The 17550-nt window shown below is 35.4% G+C and overlaps 1 protein-coding gene and 1 long non-coding RNA gene across 2 annotated transcripts; one reads left to right on the top strand and one right to left on the bottom strand.

Moving 5' to 3' along the window:
• Positions 1–3323: 3323 nt before the first annotated feature.
• LOC142223620 (uncharacterized) lies at positions 3324–3709 on the top strand. The gene is made up of 2 exons (XR_012718829.1): positions 3324–3397; positions 3465–3709. It is a non-coding gene; the product is annotated as an uncharacterized LOC142223620 (long non-coding RNA).
• Positions 3710–4976: 1267 nt separating this feature from the next.
• Positions 4977–10358, bottom strand: LOC142224919 (uncharacterized). The gene has a single exon (XM_075294697.1). It carries the CDS (start codon positions 10356–10358, stop codon positions 4977–4979), a length of 5382 nt encoding a protein of 1793 aa, XP_075150812.1.
• Positions 10359–17550: the final 7192 nt, after the last annotated feature.

Below are 17550 nucleotides of genomic sequence, written 5' to 3'. Positions count from 1 at the left end.
GTCATAGGACGGAAGTCCTCCATTTCAACAGCCGTTGCACAGAATTTTATGTAAATTACAAAATTCTGTGATATTTTGTTAAATAAATAATTTTTATAATTTTTTATAATTTATAATGGATCCTAACGCTTGTATGTAACGTTTGACCACAAATATTTTAAAAAATTCACAATTTTTTCAGATTGGATTTAGATTTTTTTCAACAAAATTTAAATGGTTTGTACCATTTTATGAATTCTTACTCTGTTTTTAACCTATTTAAAACAAAAAAAAATTGCCCACTAAAAATATGAAAAAAGCATGTTATACAAAATTGAATGAAAAGAACTTTCTGTTGGTGTATGAAGTCTGCAAATTTTATGGAAACTTTTTTAATATTCTGTTTTTACTAAATCGGTACGGTACTTACCTTAAGCCAAATTCTAGTCTACACTTGTTAATGCGAAAAAATTTATTCAATTTATGTCGGACTATTAATAAGTACATTTAGTAAAGCTGTTCCCCGTTTTGCAAATTTTGTAGCGTCATACCATCTAAATAGTCAATGTTGATATTACTATTTATTTGTTGCAACAACTACCTTACGTGCGTCCCATGATTGAACTAAAATTCTTTTACTATTCTCAACTTTTGGTTATACTAAGCATTTGTTGATTCCCATGCCACAATTTAATGAAACATAAAACCAAATTGATAGGCATTTGTTATTGTAACCAATTGAATGTTTATAGGAATTCCTATTTGATTTTGTGAACTTTTTTACAGTTGTGTTGGATATATAATGCGGGATATAATCAAAACATTGTTCTTGTAACAAAAAATAAGTTACTGTCATTATATCCTTATTGTAATGATCGAATTGCAACCAACGATTTCTCTGGGTGTAGTAGGTTCACGGGCTGGCCTAAGAAGTTGAAATTTGGACACATCGGGAATATGAATTTTTGTTGTACTTGTCAAATCCGCAATTATGAACCAATTTCCATGATTTTATCTTTGCTGGATAGAACTTATAAAAGATTTCGTGTGTGCGAATATCTCTAATATTTTCGAGATATGGGCCTTACAATTTATTTTTCTGCAAGATTTGAACAAAATGAGGTCAGTATTTTGGATTTAGAAGTACAGTTTTTGGGCGGATTATTGTTGTTGCGGCCCTTTAGTTTAAGTTCCTCATTATTAACTAATTATCGATAATTTTAACTTGAATTGAAATAAATAAAACTCGCTATTTTTATTGCCTATGATGTACTACCGTAAGCAGAGACACTTGGTCTCTCAATGTTAATCTGTTATACCGTTATTGTTAGACTGGTTCTTTAAACTACTGCATTCCATTTTTGATTTTGTATTTTGTATATTATAACTCCGGCAAACCGTTTGAAGTTCATTTTGGCGAACTCCTTCCTTTTTTGGGTTTATCACTGCGGTGTAGTTACTCCGTTTGGAAAGAAGTTTTCCAGCGTAATTATTGGCACCCGAGCAGGGACATAAGTTAGGTTAGTTTAAAGGGGCAGCCCGATTAAGTTTCAGGCTCACTTAGACTATTCAGTCTATTGTGATAAAACATTTAACTAAAAGTGCCTATTACATATGGGCACTTCTAGTTTTAACCACTGAACCTTCACTATTCACAGAAAAAAAGGTGTCTTGTTAATTTTAGGACCAGTTTAACTTCCAGATAGTTCAAAGAATTTACTGTAATATAGTTCATTTTTCGTAACCACTGCGAAAATTAACTTAGCTAAAGGAAAACTTATAAAACTTCAGTAAATGTTTTTTAGTTCACTAACTACGAAATGGGACGGATTTTTCCTTAAATAAATTTCCAATACAATAGTTAATGCATCGTTGATTGTATTATAAAAAGACATAGGCAATATAAAAATCTTACTACGAAATGTGGACAATTTACTAAGAAAAATTTTTGTATGGAAAAAAATTTTTGTAGTAAAAATTAACTTAACCACAGTACCGATTCGTATGGCGGCTTCCTACAGCTTATTTCGGTTTTTACTATAAGTTGGAGTATATTTCCTCACATTGAAAATTTTAGATAAAGTAGAATAAAAAGTAGTTAATTTAATCCTTGACGGGTGTATATAATTTTTTATGGATTCCTCGTAAATTTTGAATATATTTTACCTTATCCTATAGATAGAATACCAACTAATCAATAAACGTGATACTGGAAATTGAAGTGAGAAGAAATTATGAAATTATTGCATCATCTTTTTTTTTTGTTTGTGTTTGTTATTGCGATGATGTTATGGAATGTGTGTTGTTGGTATCTTTTGTGGTGATAGTTGTTTTGTTGCAATAGCGAGATTAGAAAGGGATCATGTGTGTGTGGAGTTGTTTTTCTTTACATATGTGTCCTTTATGACTATTTGTGTCTTTGAGTTTTATTGGTGCATTCAGTTCTGTTGATGCATTTATGAAGCGCACACGTGGTGCGCTTGCGTGCAGTATTTGTGTTTATTAATAAAAATACATTTATTTCGTAACATTTTAGAAACTGATAAGTGAATGGTGTGATGTTAGAGAAAACAAAAACACTTTATATTGATAAAAAATAAATAACTCTAAAATAAATCACATATTAAGAAACTGTATATTTCTATTAATAATTTAAAATTAGTGCGGTTTTAAATTGGTTTACATAAAAATATTCATAATGAGTGGTAATAAAATGATCTATATTTACTCTACATCTGGATCACAGTACAATTTTTTGAGTCTATATTTTTATGTTATAGCGAGTCCTTAAGGTGTGTACTAAGTTCGAGTTTAGGTGCTAAAATCAGAAATAAATCAGTAAGAAAAGTATAAAATTATACGCCTTCGATGCAAATTTAAATATAACTTGATGGAGAATAGCTCGAAACAAGTTTTTTATTAAGTTTATATTCTTTAAATGGATTACACGATTAAGAACAGAAAATCGTTTTTAAGCTTATGTAGAACGCTGTTTTTTTAATTTAATATGATGAATTGTTTTCAAGTTATTCCAATATATATAGCGGAAGTGCCTTAATTTTGAACATAACCGTATATCTCAAAAAGTCGAGCTCTTAAAAAAACAAGTGTAAATTTGGATTCAGCGACCTCAAATTACTAAAAATTTGATATAAATTTTAAATGAACACAAAAACGGTTCAATTTTGTTCCCATGTATTTCTAAAGAAAACTAATCATGAAAAATTGGGATTTTAGCCACTAAACTCGAACTTAATATCCACCATAAATACTAAATGCTATATTGACAAGTGGAAATTATATCTCATTTTATAATATTTTTATTTCATTTATATTCTGAGAAGGATTTCAAAAATGTCCCATTTGTGCATGGATATGATTCCACTAATGTAGTAATTGGATGATTTTTTTCAATGTGGTAAGTTTTTCGTCCATTTGTAATAAAGCCAAAATTTCTATTTATTAAAAATAATTTTCATTTGCAGGATGACAGCAAATCTAATGGCATTTTTTGGAATCTTCTTACTGTTTAATGCTAACTAAGCTGATATCCCTATTTGCTCTAAGAAAATTCTCTTGTAAGTTAAAGATCAAAATACCATAGAATTTGATAATATTTTTATATTTTATATACCTTTTTAACTTCAGAGGCTTATGACGCAAATCCACACAACAAAAACTAGCGAAATCGGTGAAATTGGACAAAAATGAAATGAAAATAGCAACTTATGGCATATATCTTTCATATGGATAGAAAATGGAAATTGATATTAATTAGTTTCATTCTACTATCATAGAATATTACTCTTTTGAAGAAGCAATTACTAACTACCGAAAAGTAACAGCATACAGCGTACGAATAAAAACATTTCTTTTATTGTATATCATAAGCCATAGTGTTTAAGTTTATGTGTATCGAGAGATGAAGTCTGGAGAGATTGAATTCACTCTTACCAACCTCTGGAGTGATAGTGGACTGTATAGGGAATAGGCCTCTGGAATTTACTTCCCACCAGCAGGGACTATAACAAAAGGGAGAGGAGATCAACCATGGAATGTTTTGCCAAACATAATATCTCAGGGAAGAGTTATTATGGGCAAGTGAACCAAAAAGACAATAAAGGAATATTAGGGTGCTATTTGTACAGGTTTATTGAGTCTGTTCTATGCTCACCGTTGAAGTATAAAAAGCAAGTGGCCAAATTCTAATTCAATGACTTGCCACGAAATATCTTAGTACTAAATTCGTAATTCACAATAGTATCTTAATGTTATTTCAATTATTCAAATGGTATCGTAAAACTACAACATTTCCACATATGAGTAATGGCTTATAAGTCTAAACTCATAAGTTTGGACATGCCGCCGGGTCAAAAAAAAAAATATATATATATGTAGAATTAATTTCATTCTTATTTGATTTGGTGTTCATGTTATTGGCTATTGGAGCATAGAACGGATGCAAGGGCTCTGATGGCTTCCGAAAGCACCTGCTGGTTCGGAGCTGATGGCATGGGAGATGCGACACTGTTGTTGGTTTGATTGGTATTGGTATCCCTGTTGCAGATCTGACGGCTGTTATGTTTTATTTTCGGTTTGCGCCGATAATTGGTGTTGACACGAGGTACGTTCCGCTGGGCATCTTCATTCTGTCGGTAGCTCGCATGGAGGAGTGTATGATGTGGTCGTCCGCACTTACGACACATGTTGGCTGAGCGACAATCTCTAAATCGATGGCTTCGTGCTAAACAATTAATGCAGTACACTTCCTTCATCACCAGGTTTTTACGCTCTCGTGGCGCCATCCACAGAAATTTTGGACAGGCTTTTAATGAATGAAACCTTTTGCACATCTTACATCTGTATACGCTTGGTTTGAAAGATTGAGATCTGGTTGACGTTCTGTAAATAAATAGGCGAAACAATTATAGGCACGAGTTTCTTAAAATCAATAATTGAAGTGAATGTAACGCCTTTAAATTGAATAGGCGCTGTTGTTAAGAAGCATCGTTGCCTTCTACGGAACTCAAGAAGGGAAGATAACAAAGTTTAGAAATTGGTCGTTTCATGGAGCCGGCTGCAGTTCTAATATCTGCCACACGAACATTATTATCGGATCCATGGTACGTTTTTTCGATTCTTCCTAATCGCCATTCGCTGGGCGGAAGTAAGTCATCCATAATTATGACTAAATCTCCTCGTTTGAGATTGGGAAGCGAGTTTTTCCATTTATAGCGTTTCTGAAGAGCTTTCAGATAGTCCTGCTTCCATCTGATTGCGAATTGGTGGTGGAGAGCTTTTAATTTTAGCCACCGATTAATTACAGAAAGATTGGGTGAAATTGTTTCGGGTAGAGCCATTAAAGGGCTACCTCTTAAAAAATGACCAGGGGTTAGCGCTGTCAAATCGGTAGGGTCCTCGGATATCGCGGATATGGGCCGTGAGTTTAAAACTCCTTCAATTCGGGCCAGTATCGTAACAAATTGCTCAAAATTGAACCTATGAGATCCTGCAAGTTTCTTAAAATGTATTTTAAAACTTTTAACAGCGGCCTCCCACAGGCCACCCATATGAGGCGCGTGAGGCGGTATAAACTTCCATTCAAACCCATGAATCGAGTATCTTTGAGAAATGTCGTGTGAGGTAATTTTTAAAAAGTGGGAAAATTCTCTTAGAAGTGCCCTGCTTGCACCCAGAAAGTTCCGACCATTATCTGAGACCACCTTATGGGGGAGTCCCCGCCTACCAACAAATCGGGAGAATGCAGCCTCGAAAGCTGGTGAGGATAAATCGGAGCAAGCTTCTAAATGTACTGCCTTCGTAGCAAAACAAACGAAGACGCATACGTATCCTTTCGTAGTGGGGGCATTTCGAAGTGTGGAGCTTTTAAGGTCAAATGGACCGGCAAAGTCAACTCCTGTTATATGAAATGGTGGAGATATAGTACATCGTTCTGGAGGCAATGGTGCCATTATTTGGGAAGTCGATTTATGTTTGTGTACAATGCATGTTTTGCACCTATGAATTATGCTTTTTACTCTAACTTTTAGTCGAGATATGTAAAACTCCGTTTGGGTGAACCTACACATTAAATTACACTCTGCATGAGCCAAAAAATTGTGTAAATGTTGTAGATACAGCTGACATAATCTAGAATTACCGTGCAGTATAATTGGATACCGTTCTCGATATGGAAGAGACGAATCAGCCAGTCTACCATTCGAGCGTAGAATCGACTCCGAGTCCAAGAATGGGTTAAGTGAAGACAAACTACTTTTGGGGGATATTGCCTCTGAATTCATTAAGGCTTTGTATTCATCTGGATAAAACTTCTTTTGGGACAGCAGCAACAACCGTCTCTTGACTAATTGTAGCTCCTTCAGTGTTAAATCGATAGTTCTATTTCCAAAAGAATATTTATACCTTGAGTGGGTTGAGTGGAAAAATCTGAATACGTAAGAAAGGACCCTCAATGCTCTTGTATATGACGAGAATCGTAGCAGTATATCATCATATTCACATGTCACATTAAATGTTTGAAACTTACGAGTATCTTCGGGAACCACTAATGGGTTTTTCTTTGGCCAATTGTACTCCGGCATGCTTAGCCACTTGGGACCATTCCACCATAATGAATTAGAAATTAGTTCTTGGGGTGAGCATCCACGAGTTCCAAGATCAGCCGGGTTGTCTTGCGTGGGAACATATCGCCATTTCGCAGGTTGAACCAAAGTGAGAATCTGAGACGTTCTATTTTCGACATAGGTTTCCCAAGACATTGGTGGTTTGGAAAGCCATCCAAGTACAATGGATGCATCAGTCCAAAGAGTTACCGAGTTGTAACTGCTGCCAAAAATTTGTAGAACATAATTCACGAGCTTGGCTAACAATAAAGCACCGTTCAATTCCAATTTGGGTAGTGTTACGGTTTTAAGCGGGGCAACTTTGCTCTTGGCCGTGAGCAAATTGCAAAAAACTTGAGATGGGTTGGTTTGGACTCGAATATATACGCATGCGCAGTACGCGGACTTCGAGGCATCGCAGAAACCATGAATATCCACTTTATCGTTTTGTGTGTAACGAATCCATCGTGGTATAACAATGTCTTCTATTTTCGGTAAATCAAGGAGCAAATTGTTCCATTCTGAGTGCGTGTCGGGACTTATCGGCTCATCCCAATCTATTCCTTCTAGCCAAATTTGCTGCATAAGGATTTTTGAGCGAATTACCACAGGTGTTATCCAACCAGCAGGGTCAAACAATTGGGCTACAATAGACAGTACATTGCGCTTGGTTGGATTCGAATCCTGTTGTATCGGAAGAGGTGAATATGAGAATTGATCCTGAATGGCATCCCATTTAATGCCTAAAGTTTTAGTGGAACATTTCTCAGAAAGCCGAAAAAGATCTGAATCGTATAAATTCTCAGAAGGCAAATGAGCAAGTAATTCCCTATTATTGGTCGTAAACTTTTTTAAAGGGAATCCCGCTGAATTCAACACGGCAATAAGTTGCTTTTGTGCCTTTACTGTCTCCTCAATTGAGTATCCACCTGACAGAACATCATCAACATAAGTTTCAGTCCGCAATATTTGAGCTGCGATTGGGAATTGATCTTCCGAGTCAGAAGCTAGTTGCTGTAGGGTTCTAATGGCCAAGAAGGGGGCGCAATTTATACCAAAAGTAACCGTGTTCAATTGGTAATCTTTAATTGGGCCTGCTGGTTCATTTTCAAATAAAATTCTTTGATATGGCCTATCTAAGGGATGTACCTTGATCTGTCGGTACATTTTTTCAATATCCGCGCTGTATACATATTTGTATCTCCTCCAATTGAGGATTATGGACATTAAGTCATTTTGTAGAGTTGGTCCCGTATAGAGGACGTTATTTAAAGATTGACCAGATTTGGTTTTACGAGAGCCATTAAATACAACCCTTACTTTTGTAGACCTATGGTCAGGGCGTACAACAGCATGATGGGGAAGGTAGAATGAAAAATATTTACCTTCTGTACAAATTTCAGTTGAGGACGTTTGTTCCATGTGTTTCAAGGATATGTATTCCTTGAGAACTGAGTGATATTGTTGTCGGAGGTCGAGATCTGTGGACAATGTTTTCTCTAGTCTTAAGTATTGACCCAGAGCGAGAAAGCGCGATGATCCTAAAGATAATGTGTGAGGGAACTCCTTCTTGAAAGGAAGTCGTACTACATATCGTCCATCGTCATCACGGGACGTGGTAGAGCTATAATAATCCTGGCAGAATTTATCCTCATCTGAAGAATGTGGGGCTGAGGGAACCTCTTCGATTTCCCAAAATTTTCGGAGAACATCGCTAATATTTTCATCTTCAGATGGGACTACATTTGTTGTAAATATGCGAACGTGTTGGGTTATAATGGGACCGCTGAGTACCCATCCAAAGATGGTATTGTAAGCGGAAGCTTGCCCACAAATATCTTTCTTAATGCCCTCTAGGTTTATAAACCTTTCCGAATCATTGCCCAATATCAAGTCAATGTTCGAAGATTTATTAAAATGGGGATCGGCCAGATCTAAATCCCTGAGCTGTTGAGAGTATGGAACACTAAATGATACGGATGGTAATTTTCTCGTGAGTCGGGGAAGGATAATGGCAGAAATGGAAAAACGACAATCGTATTTCGGTGAATAGAGGACCACTTCACACTCCTTATCAGCCTTTTGTAATGACTCACCAACTCCACTAATTTCAAAAAGAGATTTTCGATAAGGGACCTTTAACAAATTACGTATTCTTTCAGACAAGAATGTCCTTTGTGAACCTGGGTCAATCAAAGCACGAACTGTAAAGAGCTCACCGTGGTGCTCAAGATGCACCAAAGCTGTACGAAGCAATATCGTCTCATTATTAAGCGAAAAATTCGCCTGAATTTGAGAGTATGATTCCTGAGACGTAGAGGGTGTTTCGGTATTGAGAGACAACCCTTCATCACTTCTAGTCGCATTATTCATTTCACTGGAGGATGCAGTCCGTAGAACCTGAGTTCCAGTAGATGGGCGTGATAATTGGCGGTCCAAGTGTAGTAAAGTATGGTGCTGTTTCTTGCACGTTAAACACGTATATTTACTTTTACACTTGGCTTTGGTATGAGCGTCTGAAAGGCAGTTATTACACATCTTGTTCTTGAAAATGAAATCAATTCGTTCTTGAGGGGATAATTTTCGAAATTCGGGACAAATTCGCACGTGATGCCTTTTGTCGCACATTTGACAAGATGAATCAAGTTTCTCCTGAGATGTATACGACTGAATCTTATTCGATGAAGAGGCATTTCGAAAAGGAGTATTATGACTTTCCTTTGTAGATCTAAAGCTCGTTATCCTTTCCACAACTTCAAATCGATTTATCAGAAACCTATCCATTTGGGACCAGCTGGGAAGCTCTCGATGGGATTTCAGCGATTGCTCCCACTGGGATATCGTTTCGTCAGGAAGTTTGGTTGATACCAAATAAATTAATATGGGATCCCAACCATCGACATCTATACCCAAACTTTTCAATGTACAAATACAATCCTTCACCGTAGAATGAATCTTCTGAAGAGATTCACTGTCTTCAATTTTAGCAGGGGAAATATTGAACAAAATTTTGAGTTGGTTGTCCACCAAAACTCTTTTATTCTCAAATCGAGCTTTTAAGGCATTCCAAGCGTGTTCAAAATTCTCGTCACATAAGGGGTATCTTTTTACAATTGCACCTGCGCTTTCCTTAGTCTTATTCCGTAAGTGATAGAGCTTTTGCGCAGGGGTGAGCTTAGGATGATTTACGTACACGGCCGTGAACATGTCACGAAATGATGGCCATTGTTCGTAACTGCCACTGAAAACTTCGGTGTCGCATGGGGGCACTTTAATGCACACAGTTGAGTTATCCGGTATGAATGTATTGTTTTCAACTGGGTCTCGACGTGCTGAAATACGTCTAAATGTTACATTCTCCGAGTTTGGAATTCCAGATATGCGTAAGATATCAATAATCTTCGATCTGGTTGCGTAGTATGCCTCCGCACAATTGTCAAAATTAACCCTCGCGTTTTCTTGGGATTGCCTTGTGTTTGAGAAATCAGGGGACAAGTGCAAGTCTTCATAGATAACCTGAAGTTTCTCCCATCTCCGATCTAAATCCGTCAATCGGACTTCAAGAGATGAATCGGTTTGATCTCGGATATCTATGTTATCATACGTAGAACAAAAAGCAATAAGGTGATTGTATGCAAAGAGAAATTTGTCATAAATGGGGCAAGGTTTATTCGTACCACTGCCTCCCTCTGACTTTTTTGGTGATTTTGCACCAGAGCTACTCGATGAGCTGTCTTTATGTGAAGGAGGGTCCATATTGAAAATATATTATAGAACTTGGAAACGAGTCCAAATTGACTCAAAATTTTAAATGTATTCGTGATAAAAAAAAAAAAATAAACAGAGATTAAAATTTGACCAATCAGAAGCCCTGTTCTAGCACCGACTTGTTCAATTTCAACCAATTCGGAACTCCGTTACTACTTCAGTATTCCTATTCCGAAAACTTTATCGCATCACAATTAGGGGTACCGTAGTCACAACAATAAACGAGTGAGGCATAAGAAGTGTTCAAATTAAGGGTTAATTGTAAACCATACGAGAGGAATAAAAAATATAAGAATCAGCTATAAATGTGTGTGTTTCTAAAATTTCTCCAAGAGAATTTCATAAGACATATAAGTTTTAATATTGACGAATAAAACTTCTTTTAATTGGTGCTATAAATTAATTTGTAACTTATAGCGACAGGTTGATTGCAAACCCATTAAATGTGTAGAGAAAAGAATGTTGCTAGGACATTCGTGCATATACTAAAATTTTAGGAAACTTGAAAAGTATTGTCACGTACATGTCTTTTTTTACTCTTAGATGTATCCAAACACACGACATACGATAGATGAATGTGCGTAACACTTTAAACAAAAATTAAAACAGCTAATAAGCAACACCAATTTTTAAATTTGTTCAAGCGTTGAGAATAGACCTTTTTAAATATATTAGTAAATGTTAGTAAATATGAGACAATTCTAATTATTCATATTTCTGTGCTACCAATTATATAAAATTTCTTTTGATATATTCCATATATCCAAGATCTATAACTTCATATTCTCTTCCAATATCTGGTGACCGTATTACACGTTTATCATTCATACATGCGGTATTAGTCTGCCCTTAACAACGGTTTTTTACGACTGACGCAATATGACTTGTTTTACAAGAGATTACCTGGAATTTGCTCCGCTTCCAATTGATGATGATCTCTGCCTGGAAGTGTCTCTCATCGAATGGACCATGTTTAAGTTTATGTGTATCGAGAGATGAAGTCTGGAGAGATTGAATTCACTCTTACCAACCTCTGGAGTGATAGTGGACTGTATAGGGAATAGGCCTCTGGAATTTACTTCCCACCAGCAGGGACTATAACAAAAGGGAGAGGAGATCAACCATGGAATGTTTTGCCAAACATAATATCTCAGGGAAGAGTTATTATGGGCAAGTGAACCAAAAAGACAATAAAGGAATATTAGGGTGCTATTTGTACAGGTTTATTGAGTCTGTTCTATGCTCACCGTTGAAGTATAAAAAGCAAGTGGCCAAATTCTAATTCAATGACTTGCCACGAAATATCTTAGTACTAAATTCGTAACATTTCCACATATGAGTAATGGCTTATAAGTCTAAACTCATAAGTTTGGACACATAGTTTTATGTAATATAATAATAATTTTTTGAAATAAAATACTGGTAGTTATGAAAAATGATCTTATATTGTACGAAAAATTTCTTAGTTGTATACAGGCTTGTTGTACCTTTAATTCCTCAATTTATTTACTTCTTTGAAAATTATACTGATAAACAGTTTATTTGAAACCAATTTCTAAATATAGGATTCCCAAAAACTTGTTCATTTTTCCGGATAGCAGGAATATTTGGAATAAGTGTAAGTACATTCTTCCCACAGCGTAGTAAGAATGAACTAAAATACGATGCAATACATAAACTTATTTATAAGAAAATCATGAACTTATCTAGATGAAAAAAATCTTTGGCGCCAAATCATGGTCATTCTTACTATGGGTTAGTTCATTTTTCGTAAACAATAGTAAACTTTTTTTTCGGTGTTGTTTTCTTTTGTTGAACCAACCAGATTGTTCCAAAAACATTAACATTGGTATAAAATCCTAATGATACACCCATAGAAAAATTATTACCATACGGGCTCAAATCAATACCGTACATTATTGATAGTTAGCCAACCCCGTATGGTACAGTCGGTACACAAAGCATGAAAGTACCATACGGTATTATGAGAATACCAAAATGGTATTAAAAACAAGTATATGCGGCCGTAAGTTCGGCCAGGCCGATGCTTATGTACCCTCCATCATGGATTGCGTAGAAACTTCTTCTAAACACTGCCATCCACAATCGAATTACTTAAGTTGCGGTAACGCTTGCCGATGGCAAGGTATCTTAAAACCTCATAACACCATCTTCTAAATTGTATGTAAGTCCATACGTGGTATACACCCAGAGAAGGAATATGATCACCTCAAACATATTTTAAGAGCAAAATGTTATTTTTGGGTGGTGACCATGTAACATGGTTTTCGCAACCATGTTATTTTATCGGAAATCATGTATCTGATTTCAGCAAGCAGGTTATATTGGACGAGAAAATAACATTTTAGTGACAAACATGTTACATGGTCACCATACAAAATAACATTTTGCTCTTAAAACATGTTTGAGGTGATCATATTCCTTCTCTGCGTGTATATTAAATCAAAAAAGATCGATCCAATACGTATATAATTCAGTTTGACAAAGTAGACATAAAATGTTGACAAAATTTTCTACAGAAATAAAATTTTAACAAAATTTTCTATAGAAATAAAATTTTGACAAAATTTTCTATAGAAATAAAATTTTGGTAGATTATTTTTGGCTCTAGTGGCAACCATGATTATGAACCGATATGGACCAATTTTTGTGTGATTGGACCAATTTTGGTATGGTTGTTAGCGACCATATACTAACACCACGTTCCTAATTTGAACCGGATCGGATGAATTTTGCTCCTCCGAGAGGCTCCGGAGGTCAAATCTGGAGAACGTTTTATATGGGGGCTATATATAATTATGGACAGATATGGACCAATTCTGTGACGGTTGTTAAAGATCGTATACTACCACCATGTTCCAAATTACAACCGGCTTGGATGAAATTTGCTTCTCTTGGAGACTTCGCAAGCCAAATCTGGGGATCGGTTTATATGGGGGCTATATATAATTATGAACCGATGTGGACCAATTTTTGCATGGTTGTTGGAGACCATATACCAACACCATGTACCAAATTTCAGCCGGATCGGATGAAATTTGCTTCTCTTTTAGGCTCTGCAAGCCAAATCTGGGGATCGGTTTATATGGGGCTATATATAATTATGGACCGATGTGGACCAATTTTTGCATGGTTGTTAGAGACCATATACCAACACCATGTACCAAATTTCAGCCGGATCGGATGAAATTTGCTTCTCTTTTAGGCTCCGCAAGCCAAATCTGGGGATCGGTTTATATGGGGGCTATATATAATTATGGACCGATGTGGACCAATTTTTGCATGGTTGTTAGAGACCATATACCAACACCATGTACCGTTACCAACACCTTCTGTTACACCCTCACAAAAAATCGCTTCTGTAACATATACTCCCAAACATGTTTTGCTTCAAGCATATACATTTTTGGGTATTGCCCAAACATTTATATGTTTGATCTCTTCCAATATATAATATGTTTGAAAGCATATTGGTCTAAACAATATATGTTTGGGTAGTCTAAGTTCCAAACATTTTGTATTTTTGCATCCAAATTCAATAATGTTGTCTTCCAAAAAACAATATGTTATTATGTGAACATATAATATGTTTGGAAGCATTTTGCACCCAAAAATATTATATGCTTAAAAAAAATTCTCCCAAACAATATTGTGCTCAAAATTTTATTTATTTATATATTTACAATCATAATGAATTATGAAAATAAACAGGTAATATAGGTGCTAACAACATAGGTTTTCGACATGAATGCTCAAAATTTTGTTTCTGCCTAATTGTATATTCCCTCACATCTTTCTCACTTCCACGAGATTTTTTAGTTCTTAGCACCTTTTTCTGTAATTCAAACATTGTAGAAGAAATTATTCAATTTTATGATTTTTTTATTTTAATTTTACCTTTTGCCGGACGGGGATTCGAACAGCGGACCACACAGTTCGTAAGGATCAAAGAAGTAGCTGATCAATTGCCCAAGGGAAAATAAAATGTTAATTTTGTAATAACAAGCAACAACCACCAACTTAATTCAATATCGCTCCCTGTTAAATAGCGCTCCAAGCTACTAAACACATATATGTTTATAGGCTATTTCTAAATTAATATATGTTTGCATCCAAGCATATTATATTTACAAACATTTTATGTCCCAAACATAATATGTTCTAACATATTAACATATATGTCCCAAACATGTTGTGCTAGTTTATGAACATTATATGCTTGCACACAAAAATATTGTATTTAAAAATTTGTGTTCCAAACATATAATGTTTATAGCCAAACATATGAAAAACAGTCTTTTTCATCCGTGTAGAGGCTCCACAAGCCAAATATGAGGGTCCCTATATATGTTGGCTATACGTAAAAGTGGACCGATACATTTTCAATACCATCCGACCTACATCGATAACAACTACTTGTGCCAAGTTTCAAGTCGATAGCTTGTTTCGTTCGGAAGTTAGCGTGACTTCAACAGACCGACGGACGGACGGACATGCTTAGATCGACTCAGAATTTCACCACGACCCAGAATATATATACTTTATGGGGTCTTAGAGCAATATTTCGATGTGTTACAAACGGAATGACAAAGTTAATATACCCCCATCCTATGATGGAGGGTATAATAATACCTAAGCGGTATTAATATATATACCATTAAGTTATTAATGTATAAACAGTGTGGTATTACCAAATAATACCAAACCAGTATTGGGTTTAATACAAACCCTGTATTTATTCTTATAATACATATTAATTCAATAAAACACACGTAACAATGACTTTTCCTTTAATACGTTTATAAAATACATAGTACATACACTTCACCACTTTTTTCATGCAAAATTAATCTTTGAATTTTATGTCCCATCACAGGCTCTGCATGCCTCAAGCTGCCTGTAGTGAGATTTGGAAAGCTTTTGTATGTCTCTTACGTATCTAATGAGAGAATGGTTCCGAATAAGTAAACATTAATAATACTAAAACATTTAATACTTACGAATACTTCGCTAAATCCACAAATTTAGTTTTTTCAGTCATCATGTTTTCCAAGAAATATTGCAATTAACGCGTCTATAACTACTAAGGCGACAACTTAGTTTTTAGCAACGGCGACATATCTTATGCTACGGGTAATAACCAAGTACCGCCTTTTTTTCTACCAGTGTACTTACCAATGATTGAAATTAATTTAAAGTGTTTGTACAATTCGCAAATCTAATTAATGAACGAAAAAGGTTCGTAGCAAAACATTTTGGTCCATTCGAATCGTATGGTGTATGAAAAAAAGTAAAGTTGCAAACTTTCGTAAATTAAAAGTTTTGGTAGAAATCAAAGTGAGAAAGTGAAGGTGTTTAAAACAAAAAAGAACAAAGCTCGGAATTTTCGGTTCGGTTCATAAAAACAAAAAGACAGTTCAATAAATACATAACATAAAACAAAAAAGCGGTATTAATATTTATACCGTGAAGGTATTGATGTATAAACAGTGCGGTATTACCAAATAATACCAAAACGGTATCGGGTTTTAATACAAACACAGTATTAATTATGGCAATAAATTTTTAGTTTAATAAAACACAAGTAAAAATTGTTGTTTCATTAATTCATTTAATACATAACATACATACACCTTATCATGTATCCATGCAAAGTTTTTCTACCATTCTGTTCCATGTCACACCTCATGCGCTTTACAGACTATCAGTTATTCCGGACAGAATGTCGGTGTTTGTAAAGAATCTTACAGTGTGTCGGATCGATACGATTTGTCGGCGATGACTAAATAATCGGTAAATGTGTTATCGATCCCTGAAACATGCAGCAGTATCGATTATGCCTTCGGACTTAACTTATAAAGTGCACAAACATATGGGATATGTTCGACACGAGCACTGTCGTCCGGAATAACTGATAGTCTGTAAAGCGCATCAGGCACTGCATTCCACAAGTCGTCTGTTGTGGTATATGGATGGGTTTGGTATGTCACTTGCGCATCTAATTAAAGAACATTCGCATTAGTAAACATTAACATTGCTAAAAAATATTATACCTACTTATATTTCGCTATATTCACAGTATTAATTTTTTCTGTAGCCATGTTATCCCAAATTATAGTTCTTTACAACCCATGCGAAAAAAACTACCAAGGCGACCAATTACCATTGGTCGCAACGGCTACATATCATATCTTACGGCGATATGGTTGTTAATACATAATAATACCTGATGTAAATGATTTGATAAAATGTGGTATCAAAATTAAAAGGTAACCCGAATCAATTTGTTAGTACCACACGGTAATGGCCACGTACCGCCATTTTTCTACCAGTGCACACACGCAAACAAATCCACACAGCAAAGTGAGTACCCCTTTTACTGTTTTAAATAAATAACCGGCAAACAAGTTAAGGATACCGGGTAAAGCATCTATTGACCCAACTTTCCGACAAAAGCGAAAAAGTTCTGTCCATTTGCGCCTGACCCCGTATGCAGCACTTAATACTTTGGATAAAAATCTTTTTGGCGGTTTTTTATAGCGTCTGTTGGTTCGCCATATTAATTTAAGACACATACCCATTACCCATTTACTGAGACACATACAAATTGGCGACCCGTCACATATCAGTGTTTTTTCTCGTGTCGTACTTATGCTCGTTGAAAATAAAGTGACTTAAATCTAACTACGTGGAAAAGACGACAATACAGCTCCAAAGTTTTAAAAATTAGCTCGTATTCTCATCCAGAACTGATTTTATAGTGTGTTTGTTGACAAATACTTTCTCGGTACACGTAGAAGTCATTTTCTAAAATTTTTACTACTGACCCCAAATGTTTTTTCGTCTCTTGTAATGTTACATAGTGGTACAAGTACATGAAACCTTCGTTCACCTATTTTTTGCGTATGAACTCAAACCTAACTTAGAAGAGAAGATTCAATAAAGACCCGTAGACAGCAGTTGTGGGGGATTAACCGACATTTTATAATATTTCACAGTCTTCTTTTTGTTTATACTTGTCGTTTGAAAAAAAATATATATAGAAGTGTATGATACATTGGTTCTCAACTACGGTTGCCTACAGCAGTGGTTCCCAACCTCAGCGATTTCAGACGCCATGTATTCAAAATACAGTGATTCCCAACTACAGTGATTCCCA

The sequence above is a fragment of the Haematobia irritans genome, chromosome 2, assembly GCF_050003625.1.
Source record: "Haematobia irritans isolate KBUSLIRL chromosome 2, ASM5000362v1, whole genome shotgun sequence".
Classification (NCBI taxonomy): Eukaryota; Metazoa; Arthropoda; class Insecta; order Diptera; family Muscidae; genus Haematobia; species Haematobia irritans.
The sequence above is the reverse complement of the archived record's forward strand: the minus strand, read 5'-3'. Positions and strand labels throughout refer to the sequence as shown.

Coding starts and splice junctions, on each gene's coding strand:
- LOC142224919 (XM_075294697.1), bottom strand. CDS start 10,358: ATGGACCCTCCTTCACATAAAGACAGCTCATCGAGTAGCTCTGGTGCA.